The 20740-nt window shown below is 38.2% G+C and overlaps 1 protein-coding gene across 8 annotated transcripts in view; it reads left to right on the top strand.

Annotated features, from left to right (window-relative positions):
• BICD1 (BICD cargo adaptor 1) overlaps positions 1-19858 on the top strand; it is a 187233-nt gene extending 167375 nt beyond the window's left edge. For 2 of the 8 annotated variants that reach the window (XM_087766209.1, XM_087766207.1), the window contains exons 8-9: positions 7291-7376; positions 13997-19858. In XM_087766209.1, coding sequence (XP_087622335.1) covers positions 7291-7376; positions 13997-14084 — 174 coding nt within the window. In that variant the 3' untranslated portion in view covers positions 14085-19858. Of the gene's footprint in view, positions 1-317; positions 491-7290; positions 7377-13996 lie in introns of all 8 variants that reach the window. The other 6 variants (XM_087766208.1, XM_087766206.1, XR_015706545.1 and 3 more) reach the window with 5 other exon arrangements.
• Positions 19859-20740: the final 882 nt, after the last annotated feature.

Here is a 20740-nt window from a genome sequence, read left to right as displayed (position 1 = left end):
ATTGCTGGATGGCATGGTTAATATTAGCATCATTTGTTGAAGTTCTCCAGTAAAATCTTACTAGACTTCTGGTTGTTTTTAACTAAACAGGTATACAGGTGACACATTGTATCTTTAAGGCGTGTTACCAGATATTTGTTGCTTTCTATGAAAATTTTGGGCTTTGGAATCCAGTCTTATCAATTAACTAAAATAGCTTTTGAAATATCCTGACAATGTTGGTAACAAAAGCCATCCATCTTTATCTTCTTTTATGACAAGGTTTAATGTGGTTTCATGACTTATTGATTTTTTTTTTTTTACCATCAAATATACAGGAATATTCAATATTGCGCTTCTCATCTCATAAAATAGGCAAAGCTGAAATGAGTCTCTGTTTAAATTAGACATGCTGATATTTTAGCTCTCTAATAGAGCAGCTCCTTGGGATGTTGTGATGTATGGAATAAGCTCACCAACAATTCTTTAATCAAGACTAGTACCCCTAATTGTAAGTATCTCCCTGTCTGCACTTTTTAGGGCCATGAAAGCTTATAGTTGTACCTTATGTTGTTTCTTCCAAAGCCTACTAAAGTTACCATTCCCACTGACTTCAAGTTTCAGATCAGGCCCTTCTTCACCTGTAAAATAGTGCAAGTATTTTTGGTTTGGACATATTTGTGGCCATCTGAAATGTATCCTACACACGTTTCCATGGAAGATGGGTAACCAACAAGACAGAAGCGTGATGATTTCTGTATTTTTAAAACCTTTATTTTCCTCTTTTGAAGTGTTTAAAATGTGTGTGTCTTTTAGTAAGTATTTCATGAATCATCAGACCTTTCTAAATGTGCTTTTTATGAACTGTATATAAAAGGAACTGAATATATATTTTCAGCTTCCACCATTTCCATTTCTGCTATTTTACTAACCCATTATTTAGCTTCCCAGTAGATTTAATGAGGAATTATTTAAAGCGTTCACAGAAACCATTTGAGAAATAACATAAATACATCATGATACAGAAAGTGTGAAAAAGCCTACAGAGCCGCCAAGAAACCTCTTAATGTCCTTAGTCTGTAATTGGAGAGAAATGCATTTCACTAATTTTATTAATGACTAAGTATTATTTCTTTTTTAAAAATTATTCTTAACATGAGCTACAGCAAAGGGCAAGGCTGGGATATCACTATATTACTATACTTTGAACTTATAGTACTACTGAAGCACATAGGCTGATTGGGGGAACAGCTTTCTAGGTTGGGGGTAATTCAGGTCTAAAAAGAAAGTAGAGATCAAGTCATGCAAATAAGGAAATAAGGGGAAAAAACACTCCACATAGTGTAGCTGTTGTATAGATGAAAGAACTCACTAGAACACAGCCAAGAAACCCGACATGTTCTGGAAAACCACTGAATCAGTGACCTACTAAACCATATCTGTCAGGTAGTGCGTGAAGTTGTTAGTGATGGTCCATGAGTTGGTTTGTAGAAACCGCCAAGACAGATAGCATTTCTCTAAATGCTTTAAGAAAATAGCAATTAAATACCCTACCTGTTCCATTAAGCTCAATCACCTGCTCTTGCTCCTGAGAAGCATTTAGCAGAAGTCTCTCTGTTATGTTTACTCTGTCTGACCTTGTCCTGAAGGTAAAGATCTGAGAGGAGGAGGAGGCGGCCTGCATCAGAAGCTTGGGAGTGTAGAAACAGTGGGACATTTCCAGGCCACCTTTGCAAGAAAAAAGAGTGGACATGTGGAGATGACAGAAGATGAGAGGATTTTAGATGCATCCAGCTGCTGGCCTGTTGCATCTTAGTGCAATATGTTGATATTACTGATGCCTTCAGCTCTGTGTGTGAATGGGAGTTCAGCAGCATGCTCAAGTCTCTTAACCTTTACTCTTCAAATAATTTTTGAGAAGACTAAGAAATAAGTAGTGGAAGATGTTGAAACATCTCCAACCAACAATAACCTAAGACACCAAGTTTCTCTGAACAGCAAGCTTAAGATATGTTACCTGCATATGTGCAAGATTTCACATAAAAATTTCATAGTAGATCAGCTTTTCCATGAATTAAGCCAAAACTGATACTTGGTTGATAAATTTGTCTATCTCCAATCAACCATTATTCAGTTTAATATGAGCAGATGTAAAACTCAGACAGTGAAAACCCAGAGAATCTGTGTACTGGAAAATGTCTGTGCAGGAGTTAACTGTGTGCTAGCTGTGCCAGTTGCAGGGCTGGCTCTCATGGAGCTGTACAATGGCTCTGTACCATAGCTGAGTCCCTTGCCACTGCTCCGTTTGCTCCCAAGCCAGGACAACCCAAGTTAATCCTGTTCTGAGAGAGCTGGGGTTAATAAAGCTGGCCAGGCTCCATGTGGCTGCTCTACCATAGTCCCCTCCTTCCAGGGACAGCCCACAGACATGCAGAGCTGCACCCAGTTTGCAGCTGGCAGACTGACCAGCTGGGGCTGTGCATGGGCAGAGGTAACTCTTGTTATTTCCAGACCCAAACTGACCCTGGAAGCAGCCGAAGGGAGACACTCTTCTAATCTTTGACCTGCGCCATTGTTCGTGCTTTTTTCCTAAGGTAAGCCACAGCTGTCCTCTCACCAGCTGTTCTTTGTGATAACCAAAAGCACTTAAAGTTCCTCTTGGCCTTGAGGAAGGTCAAAGTTTTCTTGGCATCCATTAGAAAAACAGAGATGAATTATTTGACTAGCTGATTTCACTTATAATAGTATAAACTTATGTCCCCATCACCTCTGGACATAAACAGTTCTGGGACTTTTCTCATCCTGTCAGATTACAGTTTGAAAGCATCTCTACAGATCTCAACTCAGCATGTGGGCAAGTGTTTTAGTACCCTCTGCCCTGTTCTTCTTGACATCCCACATTTGTCTTTTGGATTTGGAAATTTGCCTTGTTCCCCACCTTTGAGTAGAGAGGATTGATTTATTGTCTTTGTAGGACTTGCTGTGTGATGCAACGTGTTTCTGCCACTGCACAACTAGAAGACTACTGATTTGTTCTTTGCCCAATACTTTTGACTCATGCTATTAACCATTCATTCTTTCCCGTTAAACTGACATCTCAGGGAAGAAAACAATTCATTACCATCATAAATGGAGAGAGCTTCTCTTTTCAAGTAAATTGTCAATAACATCTTCATAGACATGTTACCAAATTCCTCAAACTTCATGGAGAAAGTTCAATTGACATTGGGTAGCATGACACAAAGTGAGATCGCTTGAAAACTTTTAGCTAGGAAAGAAGGACTTTCTGTTGGCATGTAGTGGTCAATGGGATGCTAAGGAAAGTTTGTTTTAAAAGACTGAAAAAGTCTCAATCTTGCCTTTTGTCATAAGTATTTCTTGAGAGCTTTTCTTTTATCAAGAACAGATTTTTTTTTCCCCCAGTGTTTTTCATATCAGAAATACCAAATATGTAACAGTACCTGTAAAAAAAAAGTTTGATTGGTTTGTTGTTTGACTGTCAATTTTACCATTTTAGATAAAAGAGGAAAAAAGATCTCCATTGATTAACTGAACTAGACACAGTTAAAAATGTTATATGTCAGTTACTGGTTCACAGCATCCCCAGTGCTTATCTTGGGATTCTTACTAGTCTCGGTCTTTGACAGTACTGTGTAGAGATTAGTAATTTACTGAGTGTCAAAATGTGCTGAAATGTTCCATTGCACTATGCTGGGTCCTGAGCAGGTGGGACTGAAAATGCCTGCATGTAGGATTTTCATTGAGGACATTGCTGATGTCAACAGAAGGCATGCCCACCTCTTGGACACTAATAACCCAGTTAAGTGGGCCTGTGTTGATTGGAGTCACCCAGTTCACAGACCGGAGGGCAGAGCACACCTTGTGACATGAGGGAAATGCGTTGTTTTTGTGGCCAAGTCGAAGGGAAGTACAGGAAAATACTTTTTTATGAGATTTGCTCTTGGCAGATGATTTATAGCAGCACATTCAGTCCTCAAATGAGCAGATGTAGCTTCTCTGAACTTTGTATTTTTAATGCTCTTGCATCAGGAGCTGATTAGCCCGATTAGGACTGGGCATTAGATTCCAAAGGAAAATCGTCACTGGCTAATCTGTGAGAGAGAAAATCTCTGAGCTTTTTATACCACCATTGCCAGCAAATGGCTAAAGTGTTAAGAACTGGAAAATTGGAACAGGCCTAACGCCTGCCACAAGTCAAGCCTCAAAGCTCCAACAGATGCAGTGGTGTACATTGTCTGATACTGCCACAGGACTCTGTACAGACTGAAGTCCTGCTGGATTCAGTGAAAACTGATGTGTACAGTAGCTCCTCTTTGCCTTTTGTGGTTGAAATGGTCGCTGAAGTTCGTTTGTTTGTTATAGGTTCATAGAATTGTAAATGGTCTCGTAAGAGATCAGCCAGCCCACCCCCTGCCCCCAGTAGTTTATTTCCTCACAGAAACTGGAGATGATGGAGAAATAAGATAGTCTGTATTTAATAGCTTTATTAATCATTTTGTTGATGGTGTTCTCTGAAGACACACCGGGAAATAGAATTTGTGTCCGTTTCCCAAGTGTCTTTTACACAAATCGCAAACTTTCACTGTGTAGCTCAACTGACACTCCCTGAGATTTGAAGAATACTGGCAACAGGCCTCTTCCAATGTAATTGGTTTTTTTTTTATTTGCTTTTATTTTTTAGTAAAAGAGAGCATGTCTGTCTTTCCTTGTCTTTACAGCGTGTGACCTTGACCCCAGAATCAGTAAAGGCATCTTTGAAACTTTTAACCTTCAACAGAGTATTTCAGAAAGAAACAAACATTTACTTAATACAGGCAGGAGCTCCTCAGTAGAATGGAAGGAGTGAATGCTGGCTTCTAATTTTCACCTTTAAAATTACTTCTTGTTACATTATGTTTATGACTGTCACGGCATTAGATAACAGGGTTATAAGCCCTCCAAAATACTTAAAAGGATTAAATGTGTAAGGAATAAAGTTAGCTCTGGCATAGCCACTTGGACATAAGTCCACGATAAGGATAAGAGCTCCTTTGAATATGAAATGCTTGTATGTAAGCCATGTGCATTCTGCTTAGCTCTTTCCTAGCATAATCCTCAAAAACTTCACTCCTGGAGGATGTAGGAGGACGATTCAGCCATTTTAAGTTATGTGGATCACCAGATATCATACTTATGTAAGTGATTGTGAGCCAGACTGTGCGAGCATTGCTGACCCCAGGTAGAACTGTTGTTTCATGTGAGGTTGAGGGAGTTTGCTCACATTCAATAGTTATTATCCAGGTTGCATAATGCTTGCAGATCTGGCTCTCTATTCATGCGTTCTGCCAAAACTAGCAGATGAAGAGGCATCATAGAATATTTGGAGGATGTTTGAGATGTTGGAATAGGATCATAAATCAGGCATTTGCATTGTTCTGGAAAAGGCTGTCAGAACGATTTCTTCTGTATTTATGAAACCTGTCTGCACCTTTTCATCACACAGCATTCTGTTCTGTATTCCGTTTCTCACTGACTGTCTTCTATAAGCTGACTTTGCTTTGGACTTCTGCAAACTAGTTTGTTTAGAATAAGACATTTTTTTTTTTTTTATCAGTCATTTCCCGTCTGCAGTTAGCCTGCTCTGTCTGTCCCCCCACGCACCTTTTCTTTTAATTCAGCTTTGTGCTGAAGTGACAGACTCTTCTGTTCATGGCTCAAATACATTGCAAACTCTCACACTCCTCTGCTAAAAGATGTACTGAGGACTATAGTGACCATCCTGGCATATGAGAGAATGGCACAGTATCCTTTCTTATTCCATTTCTGCTTCCTGGCACAATGGTGTCAGCAGTATCTGTGCATGTGTTTCTCCGACATAGATACCTGTGCACTTGAAAATAGGTCCAAAACCCTCTCCTCTTGGCTGAAGCAGTAAGAAACTAGTGATTTGGGTACACTTGCTTCCACCCACTGGAGGTCAGCACAGATCTTCATAGGAAGTAGGGAGAAACACTCTGGGCTTATACGAAAAGGCAATGTTAGCATACTGCACATGATGTTCAATGTTGCTAGGAAGGTGTGTTGCTCTGCATTGTACCTGATGTCACCTCAAGACTCTTGACAGCATATTACTTACATGCTCTTCCACTTGATTGAGGCAAAGAATAGAAGTGGGTTTTGGAAAACATCCACATTGTAAAGAGAAATGATTACTGGTGTTGAGGTTTACGTAGCAGCCAATTGGAAAAAAAAAAATCAAATTCTTTCTAAGTATATGAAGTCTAGTCATCTCATTTTTAAGGTTCAGGGAAAAGTAACTTCTTTCCACAGAAGAGTCAGGTTGAGAATCAAGTTGAACCAGAGAGGATGATATGTCTGCAAACCCTGATGGAGACAAAAAGTAATCTCCAGTAGTTTTCCAGATGGTCAGAATTTCACCCATAGATTTTGATGTTTGAAAGGACCCTGATGACTCTCTTGTCTGACAATCGGAATCACACAGGCTGTGGAATGAAAGGCCAGACCGCTGCAGGGAAAATTAGCAAATCTTGAGATCTGGAAATCTTCGTAGAAACTAGTGAGCTAGAAAGCAGGCTTGTCTTGTTCAACTACTTTTCTTAAGTCCCACAGGTATTACTGAGTTTAAAGCTGTTTTCGTATTCCAAATGTAAAATCATAGCAACAAAGGATTATTTGGCTTTACAGTTATTAAATAAATTAAGAACTAGAATACAGCTTTGCAAGTGATTAATGTGGAAACTGCTTTGGCAGAGAATTCATAACATAATCTAGACAGAACAGTGAAAACCAACTGTATCAATTTTTCTCTACAAAAAATAACCTCACAAGCACTATTTAGAAGTTGCGAAGACTTTCTTGCAAGCATTTTCTCGAAGACAATAATGAGATGGCATCTGTAAGTGTTGTTATATGGATGTAGGTTCTCTGGAGAAAGTTTAAGTAGCTTTATTGACGCTTTTTACATTAGATGTAAGTAAAACAACTTCATCACCAGCAAAAGAATGATGAGTACAAGGTTTTAACCCAGACCCTCAATACAGCCCACTGTTGCTGTTTAAACAAAAATCGCCAATGCTAAGGGAAGACAAACAAAAATGTCTTCACTGATTCTTGTGAAAAGAAAAAAGGCAACAACTAATGCTATTACTATCAGAAAAAAAGGTGTTTCTGTCAGATAAGGAACCAAGAACACATTCCTCACTAAATCTCTCCATCAGATGCGAAGCCTGTGTACTACTGTTACTAACCCCTTGCTCTGTAATCTCTCTGTATATATGTCTAATTTATCAGTTTCTTGTAGATTGTCAGCAGCCTGCTGCCTCCATACCGCCACACGGCTCACAACTAGCCAGGGGGCCAGATTGCCAGACTGTCAGGTAAACTTAACTAACTCTTTTCTCTTTGCACATAGCTGCATGCACATCTGCAACTCCCCTCCTCTTCCTTATACGAAAGCTCTTCACTGAACTTCTTCACTAACAGCAAACTTTTAACAACTTGCGGAACAGTGATAGTTTCTGCAGTGACAGCACAAACATGAACCACAACATTCACACACTTATATCCGTGTAAAAATATGGAAACGAATGCAAAGTTGGATCTTGCAGTCCTCATTTGGTCTTTTTATGCAGACAGTTTCTCAGTGATGCCAAAATAATAATGATTTTATTTTGTTGCTAGATAAATTTACATAAATGGGGGACTTTTAATTTTAGGGGTAGGTGTAGACTTCTCTTTTTAAAAGTTAGTATTTTAAAGGCACTTGTGAGATTTTAGCAGACACTTCTGAGAAAGCTCTCCCTGACCTGGAAACTCAGTCCAACCGCAGTCAGATCTTAATCTTGTTGTTAAAAGTAAACTCCTGGTGTCCTTGCTCGTAGGTGGTGCAAAGGTCAAATCATGCTTCTGAGATGGTTGAGTTAAGGCACAAAAACCAACCTAAGCAAAAAGAGGATGCAATACTTTTCTTAACAGTTCACGGTATATTCTGTGTATTTATTCACTTATGACTATACTCCCTCATTTGAAACAGGTTGTTATTTTTAGACCTTAGCCTGATCTGTAGTGACCAAGCTGATTTATAGCTCTACGTATAACGAAGCTATTTGCCATCCAGTTCTAAACTTCACGTGCGTGGAAGTCTGCAGTGATGCCCAGTGGGGAATGGATGTGGTACAGCTTTCAGACCACACACCTGGCACTGTTGAGCACTAATTCTGCAAGTCACAGGGGGTCTCTCGGTGGCCTTGAAGCAACCACTTCATTTGTGCGCCTCTATTACTGCCTATAAAGTGCAAGTATTATTAACTTCCTTACTATATAAGGGAATTATGAAAATTTTACTGAGAAGTTGGTGAAAGTTCGTTATAACTGTTAAGTACCGTTTACTGGTTTGCAGTTGGAGTTTTACAGCACACTGGAAAAAAAAGTTACGAGTTCATTTAAAATCCCTGTGAAGTGGTTTCTGCTATATTCTAGATGTTACAACAATTTGAGAACATCATTAGGTGCTTTGGTTTTACAGAATTTTAATGTCAACAAGTCTTACTTAAATCCTACTTAATTTACTATCACAAAACCAAAGCCTATTCTGTTCCTTCTTACTCTCCCGGTAGAGAACATGGTTTAATGCCATCCTCTCTAAATGCTAACAAACAATTGCTCCTGCAATTTTAAAAATCCTTCTCAGAATGGAAGACCTACCTGATCTACTACTGCTATACATTTGCCTGCAAGCATTATCTTGTTCTGGAAACAAAACTGCAGAAAGGGATAAGGTCCAAAGGAAATTCTCAGGGTTTTTCTGGTTTGTCCCTGAATTCTTCCTCCATGAGGAAGACCTCATTAGCTACAACCAGAACTAGAAATGTTGTTCAAGAGGACTTTCTTGATGTGTTTCCAAATCAGAACCCTGGTGTATGGGAAACAATAACGATAACTAAAAATATGGTTAACATTTTTAAAAATTCAGATCAGTCATCCCACAAACAACACACACCTGTATACTTAGCCGAACAATTGACTTTCAAATGACTATTGTTTTTTACCAGTAGATTGATACTCTTCTGATGAAATGAAAACAGCACACTATTTTTGATACATTAACACTGTTGCCTTGCTTGTCTCGGCCACGTAGCTGCACAGTATTGTAAAGCAGTGAAGCATAACAACAGATTTAATGCAAATCAGCATGATGGCATAAGTTGTTGAGTGCTTTAAATAAAGTAATTCAAATCTGGAGTAAAATTTGAAGGCATTTAAAGAACCAGTTAGATTTACCAAGGTTCAGATTTTCTAAATCCAGCAGAGGAGGAAGACAGGAGCTTGTGCTGCCCTTCCTCATCCTCTGATAGTCCCTCCTGGTATGGCACACATGCTTTTAATCATGTGATGATTGAAATCTGCTTCTGATGAGGCAGGTTAAATCTGTGCCCAGTCCTGCAGTCACCCATTTTGAGAGAGAGGTATGTTTGGTTTTGAAGTCTCTAACATTACTCTTGCAGTAATGTGACCTCTCAGTGGTGTTTCACCCCGGATCAAACAATAGCTTGTTAGGACTTGTAATTCACACAGATGTTTCTTGTGTCCTGCAATATGTCTAACCGTGTTCAAACTAGTTAATATGCCTGACCATAACACAGGTAGATTCACTCTGAACTTTAACATCAAATACAGAGAGTTTTCCCTCATCCATTATCTATACTGATTTTTAAGTGGGGCTTGTGTAACTCTGGATTTTCTAGTAATTGTGATTCCAGTGCATAGGTTTTGGTGAACCTCACTGGATAAGCTATGAACAGATTCAAGCCAAATGAAACTCCAGGACACATCTAGTCAATTTATTTAGCTATAGATCTGTCTGCCTTTTTGCTTATGTCTGCATATTTCAACTGGAACCTGATGTGGAGAATCTGTGAGAACTTTTTGTGAGAGAATTTCGAAGTAAACTGATGCACCAATGCGTGAAAGTCTCGCTCTGCCTTCCGTGCATCACCTCAATTTCTATGTCCAGGAGTACGGGGCAAGCAACCAGATCTAGGCCTACCCTGAAAATTGCTGGATGATGTTCAACCTTCCTAGCATCCGTAGCTACCTGTCTGATGGACTATATTGGACAAGACTAAAATATTGCCATCATCCCACATTAAAAAGAGTGTGTCTGTCTTTGGATCGTATTCAGGTTTCTGTTGAATGCAGTGAAAACCTCATATTCATTATCAGAGGCCAAACTCTAGACCCAAGTCACCTATTAATAAAAAAACAAAACAAAACAAAAAAAACCAAACCCCTGATACTGCAAATGGAATTAATATTAGTTTTTAATAAGAAATAATGCTTTTATTTCATATAAAATAGTAAATAAACTTAAAAAGGTGAAATATTACTGCATGCAAAATGGTTGCATTCTGAAAATATCACTGGTCTGTTTATATTTTTCATTGCTGATTTGTTACAGTTCCAATCAATGCCATAAAATAGTGCATGTGAATGGCATCTTTAAGATGGAGAACAGAGTACTTACTAACACTGAAGGGCTTTGCATGCTATTTTCCAATTGATTTTAGAAATACATGATTAGCATTTTGAGTGCCGGGGAAAAACGAGCTGCTTAAAACCAGACAATAATACTAACACAAAATATGACACAGACCTCATTCATCAACTGAATGAATAAATCCCCAAATCATACCTGCCTTTAAAGGGAGGTTTACAAAAATGTCTATTAAACCCAAATGTTTTAAAAGCTGCACATATGCTACAGCGGGAATGTAACAATGTTCTTCCTTATTCTCAGTTAATAGTTGACAGCTTCAGGTTCTTCCATGTCTCTCTGTTGCTTCGTGTTATTAATCTCACCTGCCATCCTCTACTGCCTGTGACTGACAATATGCCTGATAGCTCAGCTCCAGGACCTGCTGCCATGGTCACCTATACTGCCATAAAAAGCACACCGCATGCCATGTGTTACTTGCAATTCTGATGTAATTTTTGTTTATATACTGCTACAGTAATCTGCATTAATGAACTGGATGTATTGTGTTTCTGAAGAGAGGATGGTATAACAGTAGAGTGTTAGGATAAGATTCAGATCTACTGGGATTGCAAGTGATAGGTGTACATATGTTGCTGCAAAGGTGCTTGATAACCTTATAATTTTTTCTCTTCCTAATGCCCCTAATATTTGTTATTGGTTGAAAGGGGAATGGTGAAACAAAGGTTTATATTTTTTCTGTGCATAGAAGCGTGCTTGTATTTCAAAGTGAGAAGAAACACAGAATTACCATGAAGAGAAAACGAATGTAATTCTAAGCATAGTGCTTCCTAATCTGAGCTTAGTCTGGGATAATTTGTATTACAGTATTTGCAGTCAGGGCTGACTTTGTACTGAAGGTCGTGCCAAAACATTATTATGGTGGTGCATATTTGTGTAGAGAAGAATCTCATGTGTCTCAAAGAGGTCCTGTTCTAGGCCATTGCTGTACGTAGTCTTAACTATGGCCATTTCCTCACCAGTCCTCTCCCTCGGAGCATGAACATCTTGTGTTGCTTATTTTTAAAGTTGGGAAGGAAGCCCCAAAAGACAAACACATCTCTGCTAATGACCAAGGACAATGTCTGTTGAGTTTCTGTTCCCTTCTGACAATTACAGAAGTCCTTTGAAAAAAGAAATGGGGCAGCAAGGGAGGAGAGTAAGGTAGTCTTTGCCACATGACCACCTTCTTGTTTGTCTTCCCCAAATGGGATGCTAAAGTTCTAATTCACTTTTATTTCTCTGAAGGATTTAAGACTAGTGCTTCTCCTAAGCCTATCTTGAAAACTTAGGAGGTGCCGAAGCCAGGAGCTGGCTCTAGATGAGTGGATAAGTTTGAGAGTAAATGCAGACCTTTTGGGTCGATCTGCAGTCATTCCTGACAGACTCATTTGAGTGGAGTAGGCAAAGCTCTCACTCAGAGCCCTCTTTAGATGCTGTATCTGCATCTGTATGTGGCAGACTATGGCAAAAGAAAAGGATAGTTACAGCCATGGAAAGAATTACTTAGAGAAGACAGGTTTGGCATCTTCTCAGAGTGTTTGATTACACAAGTTCAACTACTAAGCTTCAAGAAAATATTTTAGATTAAATATTTATGCCTAGGTGCTTAGGGTTAGACTAAATCTGTATGTAAACTGAGGAGTCACAGTCCGTAACGCTAGATGCTTTGCGAGTAGCCTCCTCAGACAGATGAGCATAAAGCAAAGCTTGTGAGGTCCTGAGCTTCTATAAGCCATTTTCACCAGCCATTTTGCAATCTGGAAACTCACCTTCAGGAGCATTAATGTGAAACAGAATCTAACTTAAGACATGCAAGTCTATGATCTTCAAATAAGCCCAGAGGTGCAAGGACTGTAGCTCCTCCTGAACTGGAATACCTGTGGATTTGTGGTCATAGTCTCCTAAGCTTCTCTGATTTAAAAATGTGGATATTGCTGTCTACTTTCTTAATGGTGACGGTGCACACTTGTTTCTGCCTTCAAGCAAGTGCAATGTCATTTCTCTGTTTCCCTAAGTAAATGCTATATGTGGAACTACAGACATTTTCAGTATCACTTGCATTTCCAGTGGCAGGTTTTCAAATACCTTTGGCATTTCAAATTTATTCATTTCCAGCGACAGTCTAATTGCATTCCGTCAGCCAACACTCTGATAGTCTGTGCTGCAGTGATAATATGTAACAGCACGGTTTATAAAGAAGGAAAATGGAAAAGGCAAATTTGCTTGAAGACAGGGACATAAATGATTGTGCTTCATCATATAGCACATTCCTGAGCTTGGGATAACTTCAAGACTGTAGAACAGTTGAAGCATTAGGAAAAAAACTCTTCCCAGACACATTAAAGAACTGGGTTTTGGATTTTTTTTTTTTTATAAATTGCATTTACTTCCATTGTTTTGTATCTTGCTTTGGCACATGCTTTCCTTGAAAGTTTAATGGCTGTCACTTAGCTTGACATTGGCTAGATGAGCTGAAGTTCACCCTTTTAAAGCAGGACAGGCTGAGGCTGAGGAATCATACAGAGCTCACTTAAGCTGTGCCTGCATTGCCTACTGCAGTGTAGCGTAGACTGCTAAGCTGCCTTTAAATGAGCAAACCTGAGTATCTGAAGCTTTTCTAGCAGGAGCACCCTGGAACTCTGCACCAAGAAGTGGGATATGTTTGTGTTAGCTGCCTCTTACCTTTGTGCTGCCAGGCTGCAACTCCAGCCCTACCTGGTTTGCTGAAAGCTAGTGCAGACCTCTCTGAACTATATGACAGTGTAGACTATAAATGCACATTTAGAGGTTTAAGGGGTGAATGCTGTTATCAGACAAATTGTACATGAAAAACAGTCAAGTGACAAAAGTATATGACAGAACTGAAGAGGATTCAAACAGCACAAAACCAAAAGAAAACAAAACACAAAAAACTCCACCCTTTGGAAGTGTTAATTACAAAATATGTAATGCTTATGTTGCCTGACAAGGAAGGTTACACCGTATTTGTACAAATGTAATAGTAAATAGGTCACACTCAGTAAGAGATCACATTTTTGCAAAGTGATGAAACACGATTTCCAGACTGGCACTGTCCTTCATTTCAAACAATTAATCAGTTGCATATAGAAAATCTTTAATGTTCACATAAAGGTGGCACCTGTATTTTGTCCTTCAAATTTGCTCCCCCGTTTCGCACATGCATTCATTTCTCCACGCAGCATTTTTCACCAGAGCATCCAAACAGCAATACATGAACTGGCAAGCAGGGTATCTGTGGCATTTCACGTATGCAGCAAGGTGTCACTGGATGTGTGCGCACTGAGGATTTTCTTTATGTATACTGTGTATCTGAGGTTACAGATTTATAGATGAGGTTTCATTCCCTTTTAAAATTTGTTTCCAGCCCTGTGCTATTTACATGCATGTAAAAAGTTTGCCGTGGATTTTAAGCACTTTTTCTCTTTTCTTTTTAATTTTCAGTCCTAATGCTCTTCCAGAAGAGCAGCCACATTCCAGCTCTCAGTGTGCCCCTCTCAACTGTCTCTCTAAGCCTCCTCCTTACCCCTAATCTTCATATGCAACGTAAGAGAAAATGCAAACAGAGTGGAGTTCACGAAACAAAGGTTGGGGTTGTTCCCAGCAAGCGGGTAGACAATCCTGCCTTGTTGCTGCATTGACAAGTCTGGATTCATATCCCCTGCTCTGGCGACTGAGGGAAGGTTGAGAAGAAGAACACAAAGCACAGAGCCCAACCTATCAAGAAGACTTTTTATGGTTCCTCTGATTGTATTCAAACTTTGCTGCCACAACTAAAGTGTAGTGAAATTTAACATCTCGACAAAAATGTTCCTCCCAGCTGCTTGGCTTTACCTCTGAAATAATGAGAGACTTAAGCCAATATTAAAAAAAGTATGTTACAAAAATCCTACCCTCGCATCCTCTAAGTTCAGCCATAGGAACCAGTTCAAATTCCCTTTTGTCATTAAGGGTGTGATATTTATTTCTTACTTTATTTGCACCAGAATTTTGTGTTTATAAAATACAGTCTTTTTTTTTCTTTGTGAGAGTTGTGTTTAATTGATTTTGTTTTTTAAAAACAAGCAGAAATAGCTTAAGTGAAGAACGACTGTGTTAATATTAAAAAGAGGCTTGTTGCATTGGCCAGCATACGGCCAATTTTTATTGCACAAAAATGTTGGAAATGGGTTGAATTGGAATGTTAACAATGACTGTATATTTTGCTGCTGCACTTATATTGTTTATGCACTTGGGTTTTTTTAATTCCTATTACACTAGCTTCTGATTTTGTTCTAGCTCTTCACTGAAAGATAATTATTAAGCCTAAGAAGGAGATGAAAGGATGATGTATTGATTTGTTTTCAGTTGCTTGCTTGCATCGTAATTATATTTTTGCATTTCAGACAAGTAGATGAATTGGTGCTGTTTTTTGGGGTTACTTTCTATTTGGTATCTGAGAAAGAAAATCTAAAACAAGTAGAGATGTTGCGTGCTAATTATAAACATTCTTTCCTCCCGCTCCCATATTCAGGATACTAGTTCGAGGCCTTACCGTGAAAGGCTAGGATGAATGGCAAAGTCGTATGCATTTCGTGTGAAGTATTCTGTGGTGAAAGAACACATGCGGGTAAGGTTAACGGTGTGGATCAAAGTTAGTAGGACTTTACTGTAGTGCATTTTTTCCTTGCCAAAAATCAACAGACACAGAACCTTAGCTCATGTCAGTTTATGACAAATACTCAGGTGATCTACACTACGCAGACTCTATCGCAACAGTGCACAGTGTTCCTAGTTAAAGATTCTTTCCTGTAAAAGCTGAGTAAGTCTGGGTTTTTTCTTAAAAAGTAGTGAGTTTCAGAACAAAATCAAGGATAGAGGAATTTATTTTGCACAGTACCTGACAGCAAGGCAAGTGGCTAAGTAGGGGGTCATGGTTCAGCCTCTATGGGCTTCGCGTCTGGTCATCAGCTAGAAAAAAAAGTCTGCAGTACTGCCTACCTGCCTACTTGCTGGTAACTAGCAGACTCCTTGCTTTGTCAGGTGGCCTTAATTTATTTACAGAAGAAAGGCTTAGATATTTCCACATGTCTTTATTCCTTCTCTGCAGCATACATATGACCTAGAAGCGAGAAACAGAGTACAGCTTACGGTACAGAGCAGCTGGGGAAAAAAAATTGCTGCAGGTGTGGTTGGAATAATGCTTTCATATTCTGCCTGAATCTGAGAAAATGAAGTCGGTCTTCTGTTAGTAACAGTGCTTACCAAATGTTACGATACACAAAACATCAGCAGAGGAAAGAATCGGTGACCACTCAGTGTGCCTAACAAATCATTATTACCATAGTACCAGTAACAAAGGTGCTGTAAATAGAAATACTCTATGTCATCAACAGTGTATGTCATGTAACCTTGGCAAAGCAGCTGAGCTATTGTAACAAAACATTCAGAGTCAGAGGTGGAGAAAACAGAAACAAACTGATATCCAATTCTGATCAGATCAAACAGATAACACTCGGCAGTGTTTCGACTTCGGTTTCCATGCGGTTCGCATGATTCTTCTCGTGTACATTTACATCACTGTTCAGTATCATACTTAACCTATGTGTTGTCTTCTCATAGAAAAGTCAAGTAAAAACTTGTTCAGCTCTATCATACTGTCTGATACTGATATTAGTTGCTACTTTGATTTTTATTTAAAAAAAACAAAACAAAACATTTTTTCTGAGGCAAATTCTGCCTTCAAAAAGCAGCTCAGAATTCCTGACCTTGTCAGACTGATGTATGAATATCACACGGTGGCCACGTCTGCGTCCAACAAAGACAGCTACTGTATATTGTTAAACAGAAAAAGAATTTGCATTGCACTTTGAATTATAGTTACTGCAGGCTTCACTTGGAATAGTTTTTCCTATTTTCATATCCAAATCAAACACATTTTCCCTGAATTTAAGTTAAATTAAACATAAACTCAGTGAAATACATTTCCTTTCTATATAGATACAAATTTATTGGAAAAAATGTTGTATCGGAACAGTTGTTTAGAAACCAGTTGTGATTTGCAGAGCAGCTTTGGGAAATCGAACCATTGTACTGGTATGTCCATGCGGATCAGGAGTTACGAAACAGCATCCAATGGTATAGAAATTGTGGCCGTGTTTTATAGAAATAAGTGGGTTTATTAAATTTTTTATTCTCTTAAGCTTTAAATCCTTCATTTCTAAGTTTTCAATTTACATTTTTTTATATGTAGTAAAACTGAAGTGTTGGAAAGGTAAGAGAACTAGAAACAAACCAGCTTAAATGTATAAATGGCTTTACTTATTGCATTTATAAGTTATAAAACTGTGTAGGTCCCTGGGACAACTTTTGTCAGTTAACCAGTACAAAATAAAATACGTATCTTGAACTTGAGATGATAAGCTCTTCTTTATTATATAGTGATTGATAACATACAACTTTGTGAGAGATTTTGTAGGAAATATTTACATGCAGACAAAACCAGAAACAAAAGCCTGTTTTTTTTAAGGGTTGCAAAATATTATATTTTGCCCATTTAAAATTAATTTATGATGTGTTGATATCTATTCTGATTTTTAATGATTAAGAAAAAAATTATACATATATTTGTAACTGTTGAGTATACTCAGAAATGCTGAAATGTGTCCTACAGGGTAAGGAAGCAATTCAAATCCTGTTCTGACTTCTGCATCTGAAATGCAGCTTTTGTTCTCTATGATGGCCTTGAAATTTCTTTGTGTTTGGAATAGACTGTTCAGTTCTGGGGCATTTTGGTTTGGGTTTTATTTTCAGATGTAGTGAAAAAAATATTCCTTGTTCAGTGAAATGATCCACTTCTGGAAATCCAGTTTACAGGAAACGTGTGGGGAAAAAAAGAAAAGGAAAAAATAGAAAAAAAAACCCCAAATATAAGGGGAGAAAAAGATGAATAAATAAATTGTAAAATGTAATAGTATGGAAAATATATTTTCTACCAGTCAGAAGATAAATGGAGGTTTTACAGAAAGAGGAAATATTACCATTTTTCATGCTAATCATATAGAAGTTTCTGCCTTCTAGATGGAGGCAATAGTGATATTCTTTCTGATTGATCTGATTGACAGGTTGGCATCTCTGTGCTTTCTCCATCCACATTTTTCCCAGTAAATTAATGTAACCATAGCTATACAGTAGGGTTCATAGAATGAAACTGTAATTAATGCTGCAAGTTTTAATGCCAAGATAACTTTCAGTTTATTTTTTTATTTTAAAAAATTGTGAACTTGTTTAAACCATTTGCCATATTTAAGTGTGAACAGAAAGGAGATGACATTATGAAATAGAACCTCACCTATGACATATGACCTCATCTATGAAGGCTGCTCACGATAGTTCTGTTGGAAATACTTAAGTAAGCTGTTAGTAAAATATGACCCAGCCCTTATCACACTGGGAACGACACCCATGAGTCTGGGCCCTTATTTTGATACCAACCTTATCGTTCAGCGTGCAATGTCAAAGTCAGTAGTTGTGCTACCAATACCACTATAGCTGGATTGATCATCATCATAAAGTATAGATTATATCAGCTCTTTTGAGGTCTGTTCCTGTCTTTGGCGGAAGATGCATATCCACTGAGGTTACAGTAAATTTCTTTCTTTTGTACTTCGGAAATCTTCGTTTGAGAACGGCAGGCACTGAAGTTTTACCTTTGAAGTATGAGAATTGCTACAGTTACCTCTTTAAAAATTCCAGTCATCACTTTTCTTCAGTTTTCCTTTGCTGTGTGTGCAGTGAATCTGAAAGGGATATACAATATTCAGACTTTTTTAGCCATTAAGGGGTTTTTTTTTAGTATAATTAAGCATCCTGTGGAAAAGAAACAAAAAAGTAATTGCCTTTTGCCTTCAGGCACAAATGCATCTAAATATGCAATGTAAAATGCGTGCATGAGATTCTTAACATCGTGTAGCTTTTCCATATCCATAACTAAGCTAGAAAATTCTTATTTCTTGTACAATCTGCATATTCCTCTTGCTAGAAAGGCAAGATGACTATCACAGAGAGTCTGTATCTTTCATTTGGAGGTGCACGGCTTAAATCCTTATTGGTTTTTAATCTGTTTCCTGTGGAGCTCTTGAAAATCCCCTTTGTGAAATCTAATAGCAACCAAGTGAAAAACTGACAGAAGGTAAAGGAAAAATCCTATATTCCATGACTGGAGTTAATGTGCAGGCAGACTCTGGGTGATAGGGCCTTGTGTTTCAAAAATGTCTTTCTATGAAGCTCTGTATTTGTTTTGATTATCATGATTTGCTGTAAAAGAAAGGGTGGAGAAGAGTGTATGTTTTTTTCTTTGCATTAGTAAACGGTTTAAAAGTTTTTATTGATTACATGGTTATTGGATTTTAAGAATATTTTGGAAATCAGTAAACACTAGTGATTGATAAAAGTTTCAAGCAGACTGACTTGCTAGCTGAGTTGTTATTTTATCAGCTATGAAGAAGAAATAAGAGTAATCTAGCTTTATTTTTTTCCCTCCTGTTCACAGATATGGCTATGTCTGGTATGCCAGTGGATAAATTAAGTCCATTCCATTAGTTATTGCCCTATTGATTTTCAGCCCTGTGGTTTGACTGTTAAAGGGTTAATTAACTTGATCCTTTGTAAACAATTAAAAAAAAAAAAAGAAAACTGATGTTTTGTGATTTTTGTAATCTATTGAATGTTTCCATTTGCATGATGTTCTGTATCTAACGAACCATTCAGATTGCTGTATTCCTTTCAAAAGAGTTTTAACATTGGTGGAGTTTGTGACAAACACAAATTTGTATACTGTATGTTTACTGCTGTAATAACTCAGCTACTTCTATGTTGAATTGACATTATGTTGTCCTGCCTTCTTGGGGTTAAATGATGGAGTGTTTCTAGATGATGAAGAATATAAAAGTATATATGTTCATTTGCTAAAGACTGAATATTGGAAACTCTTCCTGTTGCTACTTTATGCTAAAAGCAAAAAAGTTAAATAACTCTTGTTTCCAAAAATGCATCATTTGTTTTTAAAATTGAAGTAATTCCCATGTTAACTTTCCTTGTCCTTGTAGACAATCCTAGATTAATGCCTTGTGAGGGATTCATAAAGTCTGTGCTTGTACATGTGTAATATGATCATGCAGTCAAATGGTTGGGAAAAACACTCTAGTGCTGAAGAAAATAATTAAAAGAAGCCAATATACTGATTCTTACATCTTTATGTTGCAATTAAAATTACAGTGTAATGCATAACTGTTCCAGTGAATAAACTGGCCATTTTTGTTCATTTAATTCCATGCTGTCTGGTCTACTTCTATTTACGTCAGTTTGCAGTGCATTGGTTTGGCTTATACTTTTGCATTTATTTAGTTCTTAAAGATCCATAGTTGTAAGTTTAAAAGGTATCAGTCAGGAAATTGAGAAGGGAAACCAACGTTAAAGGAAAAGGGAATCAGAATTAAAGCAAAGATGCTTCCTCTGTTTTCTGAGATTGAGGCAGATGCTAAAATAAAGACTGATTCCCCATATACTGTTTCCAACAGATTTGAGTGATCTCTGAAATGCTGCAACATCTGCATAAAGTCTCAGTACAAGAATGCTTTGTAAGATGCAAATCTCCACCCTCAGGGGATGTGGAAGCAAAGGAAGAGCTGAAGTCGGCATAAAATTGTCTTGGGAGTGCTCTGTACAGTACAGCATACCATACCTGCTCTTAAAAGTAAGAAACATCTTTTATCCTTGTGGAAGAGCCTTGCTCTGACAGCAAGGGGGTCAAAATCCTCCCTTAACAGCCAATCCCTCAGTGGTCCAGGAACATGTCCCTGGCAGGCAGCTCCTCCGGTGAACCTCACTGCTGGCAGGGTCTCTGAGGGGTAGCAAATGTCTGGCTTTTAGAAATGGGCCAGGAAAAATGAAAAGCCTGGAGGAAGGATTGCACCTCCAAGCCTGCTGTGATGTTTGACCCAATAGGAACTTATTGGAGGGCTGGTTTTGGCTGGCTGGCACGGTGCTTTGGATACTAACAGGATTTGTGCATGGTGACAGAAATGCAGTTTAAGAGCTGTTAGCTGTTTAAGTTCTTCCCACTTCTCTCTTTTCTTCCTTTTTCTCATCTAGCAGGGTGAGGTCTCCCGCCTTTCCTATGTTCATTGCAGAAGTGCTTTTGGCAACGGT

The sequence above is a fragment of the Nipponia nippon genome, unplaced genomic scaffold (assembly GCF_047370975.1).
Source record: "Nipponia nippon isolate SJK-2023a ecotype South Korea unplaced genomic scaffold, ASM4737097v1 scaffold_3, whole genome shotgun sequence".
Classification (NCBI taxonomy): Eukaryota; Metazoa; Chordata; class Aves; order Pelecaniformes; family Threskiornithidae; genus Nipponia; species Nipponia nippon.
This window is presented reverse-complemented; position numbering and strand designations above follow the sequence as displayed.